The 21,526-nt window shown below is 43.3% G+C and overlaps 1 protein-coding gene across 6 annotated transcripts in view; it reads right to left on the bottom strand.

Moving 5' to 3' along the window:
• Positions 1-20,860, bottom strand: part of LOC106573449 (protein piccolo) — a 100,526-nt gene extending 79,666 nt beyond the window's left edge. For all 6 annotated transcript variants that reach the window (XM_014148506.2, XM_014148502.2, XM_014148505.2 and 3 more), the window contains exons 1-5: positions 20,710-20,860; positions 16,567-17,662; positions 15,045-16,007; positions 5,242-6,210; positions 3,184-4,551 (exon numbers count right to left, since the gene is read on the bottom strand). In XM_014148506.2, the coding sequence (XP_014003981.2) occupies positions 3,184-4,551; positions 5,242-6,210; positions 15,045-16,007; positions 16,567-17,454 (4,188 nt within the window). In that variant the 5' untranslated portion in view covers positions 17,455-17,662; positions 20,710-20,860. The remainder of the gene's footprint in view (positions 1-3,183; positions 4,552-5,241; positions 6,211-15,044; positions 16,008-16,566; positions 17,663-20,709) is intronic.
• Positions 20,861-21,526: the final 666 nt, after the last annotated feature.

Here is a 21,526-nt window from a genome sequence, read left to right on the forward strand (position 1 = left end):
TACATTTAAACTCAGTTTTTCACAATTCCTGACATTTAATCCAAGTAAAAATTCCCTGTCTTAGGTCAGTTAGGATCACCACTTTATTTTAAGAATATGAAATGTCAGAATAATAGTAGAGAGAATGATTTATTTCAACTTTTATTTATTTAATCAAATGCCCAGTCGGTCAGAAGTTTACATACACTCAATTAGTATTTGGTACCATTGCCTTTAAATTGTTTAACTTGGGTCAAACGTTTCGGGTAGCCTTCCACAAGCTTCCCACAATAAGTTGGGTGAATTTTGGCCCATTCCTCCTGACAGAGCTGGTGTAACTGAGTCAGGTTTGTAGGCCTCCTTGCTTTCACATGCTTTTTCAGTTCTGCCCACACATTTTCTATAGGATTGAGGTCAGGGCTTTGTGATGGCCTTTGTTGTCCTTAAGCCATTTTGCCACAACTTTGGATGTATGCTTGGGGTCATTGTCCATTTAGAAGACCCATTTGCAACCAAGCTTTAACTTCCTGACTGATGTCTTGAGATGTTGCTTCAATATATCCACATAATCTTCCCTCTTCATGATGCCATCTATTTTGTGAAGTGCACCAGTCCCTCCTGCAGTAAAGCACCCCCACAACATGATGCTGCCATCCCCATGCTTCAAGGTTGGGTTGGTGTTCGTTGGCTTGCAAGCCTCCCCCTTTTTCCTACAAACATAACAATGGTCATTATGGCCAAACAGTTCTATTTTTGTTTCATCAGACCAGAGGACATTTCTTTAAAAAGTACAATATTTGTCCCCATGTGCAGCTGGAAACCGTAGTCTGGATTTTTTATGGCGGTTTTGGAGCAGTGACTTCTTCCTTGCTGAGCGGCCTTTCAGGTTATGTCGATATAGGACTCGTTTTACTGTGGATATAGATACTTTTGTACCCGTTTCCTCCAGCGTCTTCACAAGGTATTTTGCTGTTGTTCTGGGATTTATTTGCACTTTTCGCACCAAAGTATGTTCATCTCTAGGAGACAGAACACGTCTCCTTCCTGAGCGATATGACGGCTGCGTTGTCCCATGGTGTTTATACTTGCGTACTATTGTTTGTACAGATGAACGTGGTACCTTCAGGCGTTTGGAAATTGCTCCCAAGGATGAACCAGTCTTGTGGAGGTCTACAATTTTTTTTCTGAGGTCTTGGCTGATTTCTTTTGATTTTCCCATGATGTCAAGCAAAGAGGCACTGAGTTTGAAGGTAGGCCTTGAAATACATCCACAGGTAAAACTCCAATTGACTCAAATGATGTCAATTAGCCTATCAGAAGCTTCTAAAGCTATGACATAATTTTCTGGAATTTTCCAAGCTGTTTAAAAGCACAGTCAACTTAGTGTATGTTAACTTCTGAACCACTGGAATTGTGATACTGTGAATTATAAGTGAAATAATCTGTCTGTAAACAATTCCTGGAACAATTACTTGTGTCATGCACAAAGTAGATGTCCTAACCGACTTGCCAAAACTATAGTTTGTTAACAACAAATTTGTGGAGTGGTTGAAATACGAGTTTTAATGACTCCAAACAAATTTTATGTAAACTTCCGACTTCAACTGTAAGTATTCAGACCCTTTGCTATGACTCGAAATTGACCTCATGTGCATCCTGTTTCCATTGATAATCCTTGAGCTGTTTCTACAATTTGATTGGACATGATTTGAAAAGGCACAAACCTGTCTATATAAGGTCCCACAGTTGACAGTGCATGTCAGAGCTCAGAGACAGGATCGTGTCGAGGAATAGATCTGCGGAAGGGTACCAAAACAATTCTGCAGCATTGAAGGTCCACAAGAACACAGTGGCCTCCATCATTCTTAAATTGAAGATGTTTGAAAACACCAAGACTCTTCCTAGAGCTGGCCGCCCGACCAAACTGAGCAATCAGGATACAAGGGCATTGGTCAGGGAGGTGACCAAGAACCTGATGGTCACTCTGACAGAGCTCTTGAGTTCCTCTGTGGAGATGGGAGAACCTTCCAGAAGGACAACCACCTCTGACAGCCCGCTTGGAGTTTGCCAAAAGGCACCTAAAGACTCTCAGACTATGAGAAACAAGATTCTCTGGTCTGATGAAACCAAGATTGAATTCTTTGGCCTGAATGAAAAGCGTCACGTCTGGAGGAAACCTGAAACTATCCCTACAGTGAAGATGTTTTTCAGTGGCAGGGACTGGGAGACTAGTCAGGATCGAGACAAAGATGAACGGAGCAAAGTACAGAGAGATCCTTGATGAAAACCTGCTCCAGAGCACTCAGGACCTCAGACTGCGGCGAAGGTTCACCTTCCAACAGGACAACGACCCTAAGCACACAGCCAAGAAAATGCAGGAGTGGCTTCGGGACAAGTATCTGAATGTCCTTGAGTTGCCCAGCCAGACCCCGGACATGAACCTGATCTAACATAGACCTGAAAATAGCTATGCAGCAATGCTCCCCATCCAACCTGACAGAGCTTGAAAGGATCTTCAGAGAAGAATGTGAGAAACTCCCCAAATACAGGTGTGCCAAGCAAGTCATAGACAAGAAGACTCAATGCTGTAATTGCTGACAAAACCTGTTTTTGCCTTGTCATTATGAGATATTGTGTGTAGATTGATGAAGAAAATAAACATTTTAATCAATTTTAGAATAAGGCTGTAACGTAACAAAATTTGGAAAAAGTCAAGGGGTCTGAATACTTTCCAAAGGCACTGTATATTTAAGCAATAAGGCACGAGGGGGTGTGGTATATTGGCCATATACCACAAACCCCTGAGGTGCCTTATTGCTATTATAAATTGGTTACCAATGCAATTAGACCAGTAAAAATAAATGTTTTGTCATACCAGTGGTATACGGTATGATATACCACAGCTGTCAGCCAATCAGCATTCAGTGCTTGAACCACCCAGTTTATAATGCTGAATATTTCCATCTGAATATTCAGTCTGCATACAACATCGTTGCTCTAAGTATCTTGCTTGAATATTATACAGTAGTTCATTTGAATAGAAATGTTACAATTTGTGTAACTAAAGCACTCAATACAAGTACCTTAAATGTCCCTATTATTGAAACTTTCAACTGAATAAAACATTGGTAGGCAAAGGCAATTTGACAGAGTAGCCATAATTGTATTATGTTTAAATGAATTCCCAGAACAGTAATTTCTTACCTCAGTAACGCTTGGCATGGGGTTAAATCCACAGAGGTTGCAGACAGTGTTCTTGCATTCGGTGCAGGTGTTGTAGTTGGGAGGGTCCTTGGAGCCCTTGTTGAGTTCCACCTTGCATAGTGGACAGGTGGACTGGCCTGCTTTGGGAGCTGGTTGGGAGGATGCTACTCCCTTTGGAGTCTCTGATGGGGGTTTGTCCACGTTGGCCTGTACAGATGGGGAGACCTTGGCCTGTTGGGGTTGCTCTGCTTTCTTCTCCTCTGCTTTCTGAGCAGCAGATGGTTTGGTCTCCTTTGCAGGGGGCATCTTGGGAGAGGCAGGTGCAGACAACTTGGGGGAAGCTGGCAGAGTGGTATGGGGTTTGTCCTGAACAGCTGAGGTGATCAAAGTGGATGCAGAGCTGAAGATGGAGGATCCAAAGCCAAACATCTTCCCAGACACTTCCTCTTCAGGCTTTGAGGGGGTAGACTGAGATTTGGGACCACCAAAGCCAAAGAAGCCTCCTGACTCCTGCCTGGGGTGTTGCTGTGTGGACGGAATGGCACTACTCTGCCTACGCCCAGGGCTGGGCTGCTGTGGTGGTTTCTGAACTTCTGATGTTCTCCGGTTTTCCTGTGGTGTCTTCTGAGCAGGTCCTGGAGAGGTCCCAACTTTAGGAGGCTGTTGTTGAGGCTTCACAGGCTCTGCTTTCGGTGCACTTGCTGGGGTCTGCTGAGGCTGGACTTGTGGAGTCTTCTGCTGTGGGGGCTGCTGCTGTGGTTGTACAGCACTCCCCTGCTTAGCCCCTGATGGGTCTCCTGGTTTTAGAGGACTTGCATGTTTCTGGTCTTGCTTTGCAGTCATTGTGGGGGAGTCTGGCTTTCTCTGGGGGGAGGCTGGCATTGGGGTGTCCTTCTTTCGGGCTGTGGCTGGTGTTTGAGCCTCTTTTTTGGGCGACACTGGTGTTGGTGCACCTTTTTGGGCACCAGTTGGTTTGGGAGTCTCCTGCTTTTGAAGCGCAACGGGTGCAGACACCATAGGGGAAGCTGGCGGTGTGGTGCGGGGCTCATCCTGAACAGCTGAGGTGATCAAAGTGGATGCAGAGCTGAAGATGGAGGAGCCAAAGCCAAACATCTTCCCAGACACTGACTCTTCAGGTTTTGAGGGGACAGGCTGAGAGGCTGGAGTCACTGGCTCCTTTTTGGGTGAGGCTGGTGCAGTGGCCACTTTTTGGGGACCAGATGCTGTTGGTGTGTCTCTCTTTTGAGGAGCAGCAGAAGCAGAGACTTTGTTGGGGGAAGGCTTGGGTTTCATCATGGTAGGTCCTTGAGGTTCCATTCCTCCAAGTGCTCTGTGCATCTGGCAGTTCAGACACAGCCACACATTCACCTGAAAATGTTTTCCATTGTGAGAGCAATACAGAATTGAATCAATTTCATATACAGCTCTACATCTGCATGATGGAAAACAGCACAAGCAAATGTTTCTTCCGTGATATCATCAGACATTTCTCCTTATTCTCTGAGACATACATCATCCAGCACTCTGTGATACATCATTGTTGCAGTTTTGAGCTTCAACATGACTTGCAGTTTAAGTATTAGGTGTATTGCATATGCAAAGCACTCTGAACTTCCACTTCTATTCCCTATAGTACAATGCTACTGTTGGTAGAATTAATATGAGTCAAGAACAAGTCAGGAAATGAAATAGCCATAACCACTACAATTGAGACTTTGATTTGTCTCTCTTTAGTAAAGTAAAATATCAATCTTTCCACATAGGCTAAAACCATGTCAGACAAGTTGTTTATATTTGTAAGAAGAGAGAATTAACAATTAATGAACCGACCAATGGTGCAATGTCTAAAGGTTATTTCTGGAACTGAAATACATAGAAATTAATAGACAGTTCAATCTAAAAGATGACATTATAATTTCAGAATGACTAAGATTATCCGTGTGGAGATTAATTGACTCTCTGAACTTTTATATAAAATAAAGTTATCTTTGTCCAAATAATAATACATCAGTAATGATTTGTTCACACAGTAATTAAGTGATATTTGGTCTATCTTACCTCAGTAACATTTGGCATGGGGTTGAATCCACAGAGGTTGCAGACAGTGTTCTTGCATTCGGTACAGGTGTTGTAGTTGGGAGGATCCTTGGAGCCCATGTTGAGTTCCACCTTGCATAGTGGACAGGTGGACTGGCCTGCTTTGAGAGCTGGTTGGGAGGATGCTGCTCCCTTTGGAGGCTCTGATGGGGGTTTGTCTACTTTGGCATGTACTGATGCGGGGACCTTGGCCTGTTGGGGTTGCTCTGCTTTCTTCTCCTCTGCTTTCTGAGTAGCAGGTGGTTTGGTCTCATTTGCAGCGGGCATCTTGGGAGAGGCCTGGGCTGCTGCAGACACCTTTGGGGAACCTGGTAGTGTGGTGTGGGTCTCATCCTGAACAGCTGAGGTGATCAAAGTGGATGCAGAGCTGAAGATGGAGGAGCCAAAGCCAAACACCTTCCCAGACACTGAATCTTCAGGCTTTGAGGTAAACTGAGATTTAGGACCACCAAAGCCACCAAAGAAGCCCCCTGACTCCTGCTTGGGGGGCTTGGCCTGTAGTGTTGGCACAGCTTTTGCAGGAGATGTCCCACCTTTTGGAGGCTCTTGCTGAGGCTTCCCAGGCACCTGCTGTGACAGGGTGGCATTACTCTGCTCATGCCCAGGTTGGCCTGGCTGCTCTGGTGGTTTCTGAGGCCCTGATGTTCTCCGGTTCTCCTGTGGTGCCTTCATAACAGGTGCTGGGCTGGCTGGTTTCTGAAGGTCTGCTGCTCTGGCAGCATCTGCCTTAAGTGGCTCTGTTGCTGATGTAGCAGGTTTTCTCTGGGGGGAGCCTGGTGTTGGAATGTCTTTCTTTTGGGTAGCGATGGGTGTGACAGTGGCCTTCTGAGGTGCAGAACCTTTGTTTGGAGAAGGTTGGGGTTTCATCATGGGAGGTCCTGTGGGTTCCATTCTCTTCATCTGGCAGTTCAGACACAGCCACTCCTTCACCTGAAAGAAAATGACAGCGTAAAGATGGTCAAATCACATTATCCAACATGGTTAAATATTATTTAGTACCATGATTTCAATCAGCAACACTAAATATGCCTTTGTCAACCGATACTTGCAAATGTGATAATGGGTATTTGTGAACTTCATGTTCCACAAAATCAGTAAACAAAGCAATATTCACAATGTTCTGTGCCTGTCATCATGAGATAGTGTCTTTGTAGAAAAGCCCAAGCTTATTTACAATTCAAGTTGCCACTAGACATCAGTAACTAAATATTTCTACTGTGTTGTGTCAAGTCTAAGACGGTTTCGATGTCAGTGTCCTCAAGGAAATTAATGTATGAATTTAACTGTCCGAGAATTGTTCATAATTATTCCATCTTCGCTAATAACACCTTTTTGGGTTATTAAGCAATTATTGCTTGGTATAATTATACAGTAGCCATTAGCCAATAGTAAAAGGCTACACCTTTGTGCTATTATGAGACACTCACACTCCCACTTAGGAGGGAGCTGAACACCAGTCTTAAAACAAATGATGTGTCCTACAACTCGCTGCCTGCACTCACAATTCAAATGGCCTCTGCTGTAAATGGGCAGGGGACCATTAGGTCTCCAAACATACATGAACTCTGTGTTTTAATCTGTTTATCTGCTCTCTGATAGCGATACAGTCCTCCTGAGGGAGGCACATAATGCAGGCTATCAGACAAAAGGCCATTAGTAAAGCTTGTGGAACAGTTTACCATACTTCCCACTGCCTCTTGTAATGATACGAGGCCTCTGTGATGGTAAGGGAGTCACTGGTCTGCATAATGCAATGATAACACTAACGGATCTCATCAGCTCTGAGAAATGTGCTGTTAACCAAGTCACAGGTGAAACTATTTCCAGATTCCCCTTATTGTGCTGCAAAGACTGTCAGATGGACACCTAAATGATCTTAATCACTATAAAAGAAGTGGGTCTATATAATCAACCTGCTCTACTCATGAACACAGCAAGCTCTCCATTCTGTGGACTCCTAGTTTAGGCCATCATGATGCATAGTAAATTACCCAGTGTAAAAAAAGAAATCATCAACACCTACATGTTGAGTCAGTGGACCCAAATAGACACTGGAACAGTGTTAAATGAACACACTTACTGCTTAGTGTAAAGCCTTGTTCAAAATTTTCCCTGAGTGTCTTGCCTTTAGAGTAAATTGTAGAGTTACCACCCATAATTATATGTGTTAGTGACAGAGACACGGTTGTTGCATTCATCTATTTTTAGGGTCTCTGGACTTCACCAAGTGAGATCAAAAGCAAATATGTTATCATTCAAAATGTAATCATCTTTAACACCATACCATATGTATTTCATAAGGCCTTATTTTGAGGGTCTAGTTTTACCCAAATACATAGGCCTGAAACTGGTGCACATCACTTTGAACCAAAACAATGCCAATCATTATCATATTTCCCAGCATGCTCTATTACAGGTAGATTTTTATATAATTTTATGTTTCACGGCATGGCAGCCATAACCCTGCAACAGGAGCCACACCAAGACCTCCTGTGCACACCCAGAATGGAGCATTGGCAGCCACTCCCATCCCCTGCAGCAGCTCCACTCCTTTGGCAGGTGTTTCATCAGGGTGGACTGAGCTCTGCCAACACTGCTTTCCCAGTTCCCCCCCCCCCCCCCCCAGTCCCTTCATCCAGCGACTTGAGGGACGTCTGTCAAATGCTCAGTCTGCTCTGCTCTCACGTGGTTGGCCAAGGACCATGGCAAAGTCTCAGCTCACTCAACAAATAGCTGCAATTGCCTGTTAGCTCTTATGGGAAGGAGCTGTATAACCCCTATGACTCTAAATCTCATAGGGGGCTTGGGCTAATGCACCTAAATGTGTGAAGTATGATACAAAAAATGGACACAATTGATATTTGGGTACAGGACTCGTGTCCTGGCATTCTGGTTCTTTCTGAAACATGGTTAAATTGTTATGTATGTGATAAATATATTGAAGTAAATTATTATAATGTATTTAGATGTGACAGATTACAGAAACGGGGAGGAGTGGCCATATATGTAAAATCTAATTTCATGGTGTCCCAATCTTTAAATATTCCTGTTCCTAAGAAATTTGAGCTCCTGGTTGTAGATGTGTCCATAAACCAGAATACACATGTATTTGTTGCTGAGATTTACTGCCCCCCTGCTGCCATGGGGGCAGTAAATGTTGCTATAGCCGTTGCTATAGCCGAGTGTTTAGCACCTTTTTGTCCTCGGAGTTGGTCATTTTAGGGGATTTGAATCTGGATAAGCTATCCCCGGCCTCAAATCAATTTCAGAGCATATGCATTGATTTGAATCTGACTCAAGTGATTTCAAAACCTAAATGTGAAAAATCCTGGTAACTCCTCATTGATTGATTTAATTCTTATTAATAACCCGCATAAATATTTGTCTAGTGGAGTATTTGCATATGATCTCAGTGATCATTGTCCCATAGTATCTTTAGATACGAAACAGCAAAATCCTAATCCTCGTTTAATTAAGAAGATACATTTTTTTATGTTTCCTCCTTAAGGGTTTTAACATGACATGTTCTACTCAGATTTAGCCACTATCTCCTGTATTCCTGACCCTGAGTTGGCTCTAGAACATGTCTCTTCCATATTTATTCCTCTGGCAGATAAACACGCCCCTTTTAAACAATTCAGAGTCAAAAATAGATCTAACCCTTCAGATGAGCTCATTCAGATGAGAAATCAGGCCTGGGCCAAAGCAAGGAAAACTTAGTACTCTGTAGTGTACTGGAAATCTTTCAGTGAGTTGAGAAACAAATGTACTATCTGGAAAAACAGAATGCTGGTGATCCTTCTAAATTTTGCAAAACAGTAAATGAACTGAAGAGTACAAATTCCTCTTCTTCCATGCCTAAGCAAGTTCTTTCTGACTCTGGCATCATAACTGAGAAGAAAGGAATAAGTGACGCATTTAATCCTCATTTTATCTCGGCAGCCTTTTTATTTGAGAGAAACTGTGGTTTAATTGACCCTGGTCAGTCAATCGACTGCTCTTCCCTCTGCCAGCCCCCAGCTGACTCGACGGTTAACCTGTCAACTTCTAGTGAATCTTTGTTTTCATTTCAACAATTTACTATCTGTGATGTGCTACAGTGCCTTGCAAAAGTATTCATCCCCCTTGGCTTTTTCTTATTTTATTGCATTACAACCTGTAATTTAAATGGATTTTTATTTGGATGTCATGTAATGGACATACACAAAATAGTCTAAATTGGTGAAGTGAAATGAAAAAAATTACTTGTTTAAAAATTTGTAAAAAATAAAAAATAAATAAAAAAGTGGTGCTTGCATATGTATTCACCCCCTTTGCTATGTAGCCTCTAGATAAGATCTGGTGCAATCAATTACCTTCAGAAGTTACATAATTAGTTAAATAAAGTCCACCTGTGTGCAATCTAAGTGACACATGATCTCAGTATATATACACCTGTTCTAAAAAGTCCCAGAGTCTGCAACACCACTAAGCAAGGGGCACCACTAAGCAAGCAGCACCATGAAGACCCAGGAGCTCTCCAAACTGGTCAGGGACAAAGTTGTAGGGAAGTACAGATCAGGGTTTGGTTATAAAAATATACGAAACTTTGAACATTCCACACCATTAAATCCATTATTAAAAAATGGAAAGAATATAGCCCCTCAACAAACCTGCCAAGAGAGGCCCACCAAAACTCACAGACCAGGCAAGGCGGGCATTAATCAGAGAAGCAACAAAGAGACCAAAGATAACCCTGAAGGAGCTGCAAAGCTTCACAGCGGAGATTGGAGTATCTGTCCATAGGACCACTTTAAGCCGTACACTCCACAGAGCTGGGCTTTACGGAAGAGTGGACAGAAGAAAAAAAAACATTGCTTAAAGAGAAAAATAAGCAAACATGTTTGGTGTTTGCCAAAAGGCATGTGGGAGACTCCCCAAACATATGGAAGAAGGTACTCTGGTCAGATGAGACTAAAATGTAGCTTTTTGGCCATCAAGGAAAACACTATGTCTGGTACAAACCCAACATTTCGCATCATCGCAAGAACACCATCCCCACAGTGAAGCATGGTGGTGGCAGCATCATGCAGGGGGGATGTTTTTCATCGGCAGGGACTGGGAAACTTGTCAGAATTGAAGGAATGATGGGGCGCTAAATACAGGGAAATTCATGAGTGAAACCTGTTTCAGTCTTCCAGAGATTTGAGACTGGGACAGAGGTTTACCTTCCAGCAGGACAATGACCCTAAGCACACTGCTAAAGCAACACTCGAGTGGTTTAAGGGGTTAATAAAGGAGAAACATTTAAACGTCTTGGAATGGCCTAGTCAAAGCCCAGACCTCAATCCAATTGAGAATCTGTGGTATGACTTAAATATTGTTGCACACCAGCGGAACCCATTCAACTTGAAGGAGCTGAAGCAGTTTTGCCTTAAATAATGGGCATACCCCAAGAGACTTGCAGCTGTAATTGCTGCAAAAGGTGGCTCCACAAAGTATTGACTTGGGGGTTGAATAGTTATGCACGCTCAAGTTTTCAGATTTTTGTTGTGTTATTTCTTGTTTGTTTCACAATAAAACATATTTTTCATCTTCAAAGTGGTAGGCATGTTGTGTAAATCAAATGATATAAACCCCCCCAAAAATCTATTTTAATTCCAGGTTGTAAGGCAACAAAATAGGAAAAATGCCAAGGGTGGTGAATACTTTGGCAAGCCACTGTAGATGCCTTGCTTAAGATTGACAAAAGAAATACACTGGGGCTAATATGCTCGATCCATTTTTGCAGAAGCTCTCTGCCACCCTGATTGCTGAATCATTAACCCATATTTTTATCCTGACAATTATTTCTGGTACTATCCCCAAGGTTTGGAAGGCGGCCCATGTACTCTCCCTTTAGAAAGGTGGTGACCCTTATGACCTAAATAATTATCGCCTTATTTCTAAAGTTTATTGCCAGCTAAAATATTAGAATCCTTGATTAATTCTCAGCCAAGATGTTTCTTATCTTTGAAATGTATTCTAAATGTACATCAGTCTGTTTTTAGACCAGGTCAAAACAGTATCTCTTATGCATCCCTAGTTATAAAATATGTGGTTAACTGTACGTATAAAAGGCAACATTTTGCTGCCCTCCTCATTGACCTGCCAAAGGCTTTCGATACTGTTTAACACTCACTGCTAATTCAGAGGCTTTCCTCAATTGGCCTAGACCAGGCTTCATGTAACTGGTTAAACAATTACTTGACAGATAGAACTCAACGTGTATCTACTGATGGTCTTAAATCAGATTTCCTGGATTATCTGAAAGGTGTCCCGCAGGGGTCGATTCTGGTTCCTGTACTTTTTACTGGTTACATTAACAATATCAATATCATTAACAATATGTAACCTGCACTTGCATGCCAATGACACTGTTGTGTATGCTATTGCCCCCACAGTTGACCAGGCTCTATCTGAACTAGTCTGCCTTCATTGTATTACAGTTATTTTAATGCGCTCTAGAGAACAATATATGCTTAGTTTACCTACATTCAATATTAATTTCAGGTCAATAAAGTTTTCCCTGTAGCTCAGTTGGTAGAGCATGGTGTGTGCAACGCCAGGGTTGTGGGTTCGATTCCCACGGGGGGCCAGCACAAAAAAAAAAAGAAATGTATGCATTCACTACTGTAAGTCGCTCTGGATAAGAGCGTCTGCTAAATGACTAAAATGTAAATGTATATATTGTTCTCTAGAGCGCATTAAAATAAATGATGATTTAAGCATACAGTGCATTCGGGAAAGTATTCAGACCGCTTCTCTTTTTTTCCCCACATTTTGTTATGTTACAGCCATAGTGTAAAATTTATTAAATTACATTTTTTACTCATCAATCTACACACAATACCCCATAACGACAAAGCAAAAACAGGTTTTTAGAAATGTTTGCAAATGTATGGAACATAAAAAAGTATTCAGACCCTTTGCTATGAGACTCGAAATTGACCTCAGGTGCATCCTGTTTCCATTGATCATCCTTGAGATGTTTCTACAACTTGATTAGAGTCCACCTGTGGTAAATTCAATTGATTAGACATAATTTGAAAAGTCACACACCTGTCTATATAACGTCTCACAGTTGACAGTGCATGTCAGAGCAAAAACCAAGCCATGAAGTTGAAAGAATTGTCCGTATAGCTCCGAGACAGGATTGTGTCGAGGCACAGATCTGGGGAAGGGTACCAAAGCATTTCTGCAGCATCAAAGGTCCACAAGAACATAGTGGCCTCCATCATTCTTAAATGGAAGAAGTTTGGAACCACAAAGACTCTGCCTAGAGCTGGCCGCCCAGCCAAACTGAGCAATCGGGGGAGAAGGGCCTTGGTCAGGGAGGTGACCAAGAACCCAATGGTCACTCTGAAAGAGCTCCAAAGTTCCTCTGTGGAAATGGGAAAACCTTACAGAAGGACAGCCACCTCTGCAGCACTCCCCCAATCAGGCCTTTATGGTAGAGTGTACAGATGGAAGCCTCTCCTCAGTAAAAGGCACATGACAGCCCGCTTGGAGTTTTCCAAAAGGAACCTAAAGGACTCTCAGACCATGAGAAAAAAGATTCTCTGGTCTGATGAAACCAACATTGAACTCTTTGGCCTGAATACCAAGAATCACATCAGGAGGAAATCTGGCACCATCCCAACGGTGAAGCATGGTGGTGGCAGCATCATGCTGTGGGGATGATCGAGGGAAAGATGGAGCAAAACCTGCTCCAGAGCACTCAGGACCTCAGACTGGGGTGAAGGTTCACCTTCCAACAGGACAAAGGCATATAGCCAAGACAACGCAGGAGTGGCTTTGGGACAAGTTTTGAATGTCCTTGAGTGGTCCAGCCAGAGCCCGGACTTGAACCCGATCAAACACCTCTGGAGAGCCCTGAAAATGGCTGTGCAGCGACACTCCCCATCCAACCTGACAGAGCTTGAGAGGATCTGCAGAAAAGAAAGGGAGAAACTCCCATAATACAGGTGTGCCAAGCTTTTAGCGTCATACACAAGAAGACTCAAGGCTGTAATCGCTGCCAAAGTTGCTATAACAAAGTACTGAGTAAAGGGTCTGAATACTTATGTAAATGTGATATTTATTTTATATTTTTTGCAAACATTTCTGAAAACCTGATTTTGCTTTGTCATTAAAGGGGTAATGTGTGTGGATTGATGAGGAAAACAACAATTTAAACCATTTTAAAATAAGGCTGTAACATAACAACATTTGGAAAATGTAAAGGGGTCTGAATACTTTCCAAATGCACTGTATATCATGAATTTATAATTCAAAATATTGATGTAGCAATCGCAGATTGCCCCTTTAAACAAGCCCATTAAATCTCTCATAGAGATCATAATATCCTAAAAATACTTTACTTTATAACCATCATATACATCTGAGTGAGTCTGAGTGGCAGTGACCACTGTGTAGAAATCTCAATTTAGTGTGATGTAGGGCCTGTATACATTATCCTTCCTGAAACCCAGTTTCCAGCTCAATGCATTGAATGCAATGCAAATGAATAAGTTGTCAGCATCAAATGTTTAGATTTAATTGCGTTTTGTAAAGTGATGGCAGTTAATTTATATTACATAGCATTATATTGCACTATATTGATGCTGTCAATTTTGAAGTAATTTCGACATTGGACCCGCTACAAAAAGATGGACCAGTTCCAAAATGGACCTGGGACTTTCCCATCCGGACCCGATATGCATAAATATATTTTTTAAATATAGAGACCCGTTCCAAATGGACCTGAGGACAATTATAGCCGTTCCGTATAGACCTGGTCGGATCCAGACCCAGTTCGATCGAAGTGGGGAAGCAGAAAAAGCTACTTTATTAACCGGAGCTGTTAAAGTACGTGGGAGAAGAGGTAGAGAGAGATGACGCTCTAACATGGGTCGTGCTGTGTGTGTAGGTTACTGTGAATGTGAGCGAGTGACATGGGGTGCAGTTAGGAGGGAGAGAGGGAGAGACACTAACCAACCAATCCGACTCGCGCTTTAGTAGACTAATAGCTGCCATAGCTAGGTTATTTATCATCCAATATGATTACGTAGTACCTGTCTTGACTGCATCAAACTGGGAGAAGCTAGTTAAGCTAGCTAGCTAGGCTAATTGAGGCTGCATGAACTTCCGTGTCCTACACAGTCACAAACAACAATAAATCCATTCAGAATATTAAATAGCAGCCTACCTGTAGGCTTTTGGTCACTGTAGCCTATCCTTCTTCTTTAACTTTTAATTCCATCATTTTAATTACATCTTCCATTGATTAGATATCTCCTAACTTTTTCCACATACAGACGCTCTGTGACCGTAGCCTACTGCCGCTTTGATTACTTATGATTGGCCAACAACAAGCAACACTCTCGTGAAAAGCAAGAGCAGTAGCATAAATTATACAATTATCTCAACTGCAGCAGTTGGGTTCGGATCTGTACGGGTCTTTCCGGACAAGTCAGTTGAAGTTACACATACCCGAGACAATCCTATCAGATCTGACCCAGAACCGTGACATTATTTAGAATTCTGGATCCGGACCCGCTCGGGTCCTAGATCAGGTCTTGGGTATTCGGGTACAGGTGGATCCATGACGACCTCTAGCATCTTGTAAATCCTATAGTGACACAACCAAGTGGTCTACATAAAGCATTACCAGAGCATTGAACGACTGTAGATGTGAAAATATTTTTCAAATATTCATCAATAAATACAGCCACAGACAAATTAAAATGATATAGCCATTTTACCTCAGCAACATTTGTCATGGGGTTAAATCCACAGAGGTTGCAGACAGTGTTCTTGCATTCGGTACAGGTGTTGTAGTTGGGAGGATCCTTGGAGCCCTTGTTGAGTTCCACCTTGCATAGTGGACAGGTGGACTGGCCTGCTTTGAGAGCTGGTTGGGAGGATGCTGCTCCCTTTGGAGGCTCTGATGGGGGTTGGTCTACTTTGGCCTGTAATAATGCGGGGACCTTGGCCTGTTGGGGTTGCTCTGCTTTCTTCTCCTCTGCTTTCTGAGTAGCAGGTGGTTTGGTCTCCTTTGCAGGGGGCATCTTGGGAGAGGCCTGGGCTGCTGCAGACACCATGGGGGAAGCTGGTGGTGTGGTGTGGGGCTCATCCTGAACAGTTGAAGTGATCAAAGTGGATGCAGAGCTGAAGATGGAGGAGCCAAAGCCAAACATCTTCCCAGACACTGAATCTTCAGCCTTTGAAGCAGCAGGCTGAGACTTAGGACCACCAAAGCCAAAGAAGCCCCCTGACTCCTGCTTAGGGGCCTGAGCCTGTAGCTGTGGCACAACTTTGGCAGGAGAGGCTCCATCCTTTGGAAGCGCTTGCTGAGGCTTCCCAGGCTCCTGCTGTGTGCATGGGGTGGCATTACTCTGCTTATGCCCAGGTTGGCCTGGCTGCTCTGGCGGTTTCTGAGGCCCTGATGTTCTCCGGTTCTCCTGTGGTGCATTCCGAGCAGGTACTGGGCTAGCCGGTGTCTGAGGGTCTGCTGCTTTAGCAGTCTCTGCCTTAGGTGGCTGTGTTGCTGATGGAGCAGGGTTTTTCTGGATGGAGCCTTGTGTAGAGGTGTCTTTCTTCTGTGGTGCAGGAGATATAGAGGCTTTGTTGGGTGAAGGCTGGGGTTTCATCTTTGGGGTTCCAGGTGGGTCAGAGCCTCCGAGTGCTCTTTGCATCTGGCAGGTCAGACACAGCCACTCCTTACCCTACAATAGAAATCACAGCTTTACGCATAATATAAAGGTTTTTGGTTTTCTCACAGATGAACAAAAAAAAAACTGTTAATGCAATCAATATAATCTATGTTTTTTTTTCTTAATCCTTAATCCATACTAGATACATACTATATACAAAATAATGAAGGTTATGATTTATCGTTAAAAAAAAGATGTGAATATTAAAGTCACATTGTGTCTTTATCTAATGCCACTGCCTTTACAGTACAGCACTACTTTCATATTCTGTTAATGACTGCCTCATGCTGAATGAACTGCCACTAAATCAGTCTACTCTGTTTAAGCAGCCTGCTAAGTGGTAACGAGAGATAATACACTGACTTATCAAACCACACTGGCCAGGCTCAAGCATGCTCAATTCTCCACTGTACAAAACAATACAAAACAAATTTGACACAGAATGTCATTCATACAAATGCTACAAGGTGATCTTAGGTCAAAAATATAAATATTTGTCCTACTGTTTAATAATGATAAATAAATAACAAAGTATTAAATACTGTATATTCTGGAATGAAGCTCTACTTACGCCAGAGTCAGGAGGACTGAAGCCACACAAGCTGCAGACGACAGTCTTACACTGTGTGCAGGTGTTATGGTTGGGTGGCTCCTTGGTGTTCAGGTTGAGTCCGGTAGTGTTACACACTGGGCACAGGGGTTTAGCTCCAGCCATAGGTCCATCTTTAGACTGATGCCCAGCTTTACCAGCGGCTTGCTGCTGTGATGTAGTCCTGGGGGAACCCTGCTGCTGAGTGCCAATCTTAGGGGACCCTTGTGTCTGAGCTCCAACCTTAGGGGACCCTTGTGTCTGAGCTCCAACCTTAGGGGACCCTTGTGTCTGAGCTCCAATCTTAGGGGACCCTTGTGTCTGAGCTCCAACCTTAGGGGACCCTTGTGTCTGAGCTCCAATCTTAGGGGACCCTTGTGTCTGAGCTCCAACCTTAGGGGACCCTTGTGTCTGAGCTCCAATCTTAGGGGACCCTTGTGTCTGAGCTCCAACCTTAGGGGACCCTTGTGTCTGAGCTCCAACCTTAGGGGACCCTTGCTGTTGGGATCCACCCTTAGCAGGCCCTTGCTGTTGGGTGGCTTGTTGTTGTGGTCCACCTTTTGCAGGTCCTTGCTTATGAGGGGCTTGCTGTTGTGGACCACCCTTAGGAGGTCCTTGCTGTTGTGGTCCACCCTTAGCGGGGGCTTGCTGCCCGCTAAGTTTGGCTGCTTGACCAGCCTGACCGTTCCCCTGCAGCTGGGGTCCTCCCTGTTGCTGCTGTGGGGCATTCCCAGGGCCAGGAACTGACCCAGGATGCTGAGCGCCTGCTTTCTGTTTGTCAACCTCCCCATTGTCCCCAAAAAGACCTCCTCTGACAGCAGAGGAGACAGAGCTGAGGGGGTTCGCCCCGCTTAGAAAGTTAGAGAACATGGCGGGGTCCTCCTCTTTGTCCTCCTCTTCCTCGCTGGAGTCTACAGAGCTGCCAAAGCAGGAGCTGTCCTCTCTCTTCTCTCCTACAGGGGCCTGGGGAGGAACTGGGCCTGAGGCTGAGGGGAGGGCATCTACCACCCCACCACTGCTGTCGCTGCTACTACTGCTGCCTGGGCTCTCTTCTGGTTCAGCTTCTACACCAGACTTCCTACAGAGACAAGAGAGAGGGTGACAGAGAGGGGGGAGAGCGGCGTGTGAGAGAGAGAATCACACAGCTTCACACCTATAGAACACACACACACACACAAAGACATATGGGACAAAAAATCAGCTCCATTGGGAACTTCAACCTGGCCATGAATGAACTGAAAGACAAAGCAAAGAGGGCCATTAAAACATCTATAAAATTAGGCATACCAATTAGGATATGGCTCAAAATATTCAAATCAATAATAGAACCAATTGCACTGTATGGGAGCGAAATGTGGGGTCTGCTTACAAAACAAGAATTTGACAAATGGGACAAACACCCAATTGAAATCCTACATTCTGTAGTTCTGTAAGAGCATTCTCAGAGTAGAGAGAAAAACTCCAAACAACACATGCAGAGCAGAATTAGGCCAATTCCCTCTTCTGATTAATATTTAAAAAATAGCCACTAAATGTTGTAATAATGTATAAACAAGTGACCCACCACTCCTACCATTACAAAGCCCTCAACTGCCAAGAGGTGACCACAGAGAAAAGTCCCCTCAGCAAGATGGTCCTGAGTCTCAATTCACTAACCACTACCAACCCGACAAAGCCTCAGGTCAGCACTCAGAACATCGGACCCAACCAAATTATCAGAGCAAAAATAAAATATATCACCTATTGGAAAGAAACCACAAAAAAATGCTATTTGTCTCTAAACAGACAGTGCAAGGTGACAGACTATCTGACCACTGTGAATGATAGAAAACTGAGGAAAAACACTAACTATGTACAGACTCAGTGAGCACAGCCTGGCCATGGAGACCAGTCGTCACAGGCACACCTGGCTGTCCAGAGAGGCCAGGCTGGGCTCATGCTGCCCCCAGGAAGTGATAGAGACAGATCTGCAAACCAGAATGCTGTGTTTTAGCAGCCATATGTGTGGACTCGTGCAACAACCTGTGGGACAGCCAGTGAGAAGTATAGTGTGACTTACATTTTCCTATTCTTTATTATTATTTGTTGTAATTCCTGATAATATGACAATCACTATCATTATTAATGCATAATTACAAACAGTCTAGCATATTCCTGTCTTTCACCATCGTCGCTATATGTATACATTTACAATGTAAGTGTTTACTTTCCATGTCAATAAAGTATACTGAATTGAATTGAGAACGAGTGAGAGAGAGAAGGGGTAAGGGAGAGAGAAAGTGTGGAAGGGAGGTGGGGTGAGGGAAAGAGAGAGCATTAACAATATTCTGATTAAACATGCTGCCCCAGGCAGGCTGAGGATGGTAAACAAATAACAACATCTCAGAATATATTGGAAAGTAATGAGAACACAGGTCACATAATGCATTAAAGTCTCTGAGGTCTGTTTGTTATTACTGCTCTGCACCCTGATACACCTCTCTCTTCTCATGTTCTCACATCCTGCATCGGAAATACACATATTCATAAATTACTGCATGGCTATGGCAACAGATTGTCGATGAAACATGTAAACCTTTTCAGGAGAGAGAGAGAGAGAGAGAGAGAGAGAGAGAGTTTTGTCATGTGGTAACAACATGCTGAATAGTGAGTACCCTACAACTTACATTTGGATATTAAAATTGGCAATATACTAACTAAAATACAATAAACAAATGTAGGCAATGAAAGGTGTAAATAAAAACAGAATGTAATATGACCCTTGTCAAGAATCTCGACAGTATACCTATGCGTTTCTTTGTAAACATGTTGTCACAGCATGTGGTGTCTTATGAACTGATATTTTAAATAATTACATAATGGATATGAATATACTTTCTGTGGCACACGGATGTAAATTAAAACCAAGTAACTGTCGACCGATATCTCAGCTGAAAACGATGATCGTGTGCACATTAAATTGTCGCGTGCATTCAGCTGAGGCTTTAATGATTGCGTCTCGGTTTGATTTACTCAGCATGGGCTGTTGTTGGGCTTTCGGCACCATGGACAGCAGCATAGAGCCAACACGGTTTCATACATAATCAAGCCAGAGAGATCCCTTTCAAGCAGAAATACAATACAGGCCACGGTCCTACACAGTCATTGGAGGCGGAGACTGCATAGCAAATTCAAGTACTGAGGTTATAACCACATTCATATTTACACAGGAATATAGCACGTTCCCCATAGGCTTGTTGCCACTATAAAACGTGTGACCTCTGTAGCCCCATTAAATGGCGAATGAATGCTTTCACCCAACAGCCAGTATTACTGTAGAGGAAATTAAATCAGAAGTCTGGTTTAAAGCGGAAACCCGAGTAAACACACACATACACACAAACACAATCTGGTGCTCTCTGGAGAAACCGCGGGCACATACGGACAGGAGACAACAAATGATGAATGAGAACTAAACTCTGATATGGAAATACATATTTAAATAATTTGCCTAGATATCAGATTAAAACATTATAGTAATGACATGGCAGTCGCCAATGCCAGTTTAAATAGATACACTGGTGGTCTAACCTATTATCTCCTCCGCGCCTGGTCGTGATTTAGCATCAGTCGGTAAGTCAAACAGACAGGCTGTATTAGCTGCAACTCTACTTGAGTATACACGATGCAATCCGCATAGTGGAGTAGGCTACCAGTAGGCTACCAGACCTTAAATATAACATCTCTGAAACCACGATCCTCCCGGCAGTGAGATGGAGGAACCCCCTCGCTCAGCCGTTTTTCGCTCGGTGCGCCCTTGCTTGTTCCGCAGCGAGCCAAAGGACGCCAGGCTACGGAAGCTTCCGCAACGAGCCATCTGTAAATCATGTCTCGTTGCGGGACGAAGCAATGTGCGCCCTTGACATTAGCCTACACCTGCATTCGCCCCCATCACGTAGTCTAGCTATTGTAAAAAAAAAAAAAAAACGGAACCGCCATCATCCCTGTGGACACCATAAAGAAACCCCCTGCCAGAGGCATTCCCGATGATAATTCAGTCCAGCATTCCTCACCCTCCGCGGTCACTTTATCAAACAGATGTACGTTCATCACACGGTTCTCTAAAAAACAAGACGCAAATGCTACCTGTTGTTGTGCTGGCTCTGTCGTGCCAGATGTCTCGTCCCATCTTGGCTCAGCCCTCCTTCAGTCGGCTACTCTTGTCAGTTTCTGCGGTCTGCCTGGCTGCGGAGGGATGGCGGGCACAGAGCAACGCAAGTCTACAGCATCCACTGATTCCGCCTCTCTGCATACGCATGCGCTACCCTCTGACAGCCAGTTAATCACAATACATCATGCAGGAACATTTCAATTAAAGGCACACGGCGATTTATCCCCGGCAGTCACACATTAAACGATCAAAAAAATAACATTTATCGCATGCATGCGCCATATGTTTGCATTTCTCATCAATAATGTTAACGTTTTAAATGTATGTAAATTGTAAACTATTTTGTCTGTAATGTATTTTTCAGACCCCAGTATGACTAGGTGTCGCCTTTGGGGTCGGCTAATGGGGATCCTAATGAATAAAAGAAAAGAAAAGAAAAAATGTAATGCATCATATTATTATCTCGCTCATTGGTTGGCCTTTTGGTCAGGCAGATAATTATATTATATCATGCTTGGGCTCTTATATCAGACTTTTGAAACCTAGACCGAGTAGGTTGTGTTTATGATTCTGAATTGATGTTTGTGCCCAGTGGGTTATTTCCAATAGGTGCAGGATTATTTGAAAACATGTGCAAAGAATAATCATTGACTACTGCATCCATGTACTCAAGACCAAAGAAGAAAAAAATATAAATCATATATTTTACAAAAAATATACTTTGGCTTAGTGTCTCTTCCCACTTCACTTGTAGCAAAACCATTTTTGGCTTAAACTTTAAATTCATCTACG

The sequence above is a fragment of the Salmo salar genome, chromosome ssa16, assembly GCF_905237065.1.
Source record: "Salmo salar chromosome ssa16, Ssal_v3.1, whole genome shotgun sequence".
Classification (NCBI taxonomy): Eukaryota; Metazoa; Chordata; class Actinopteri; order Salmoniformes; family Salmonidae; genus Salmo; species Salmo salar.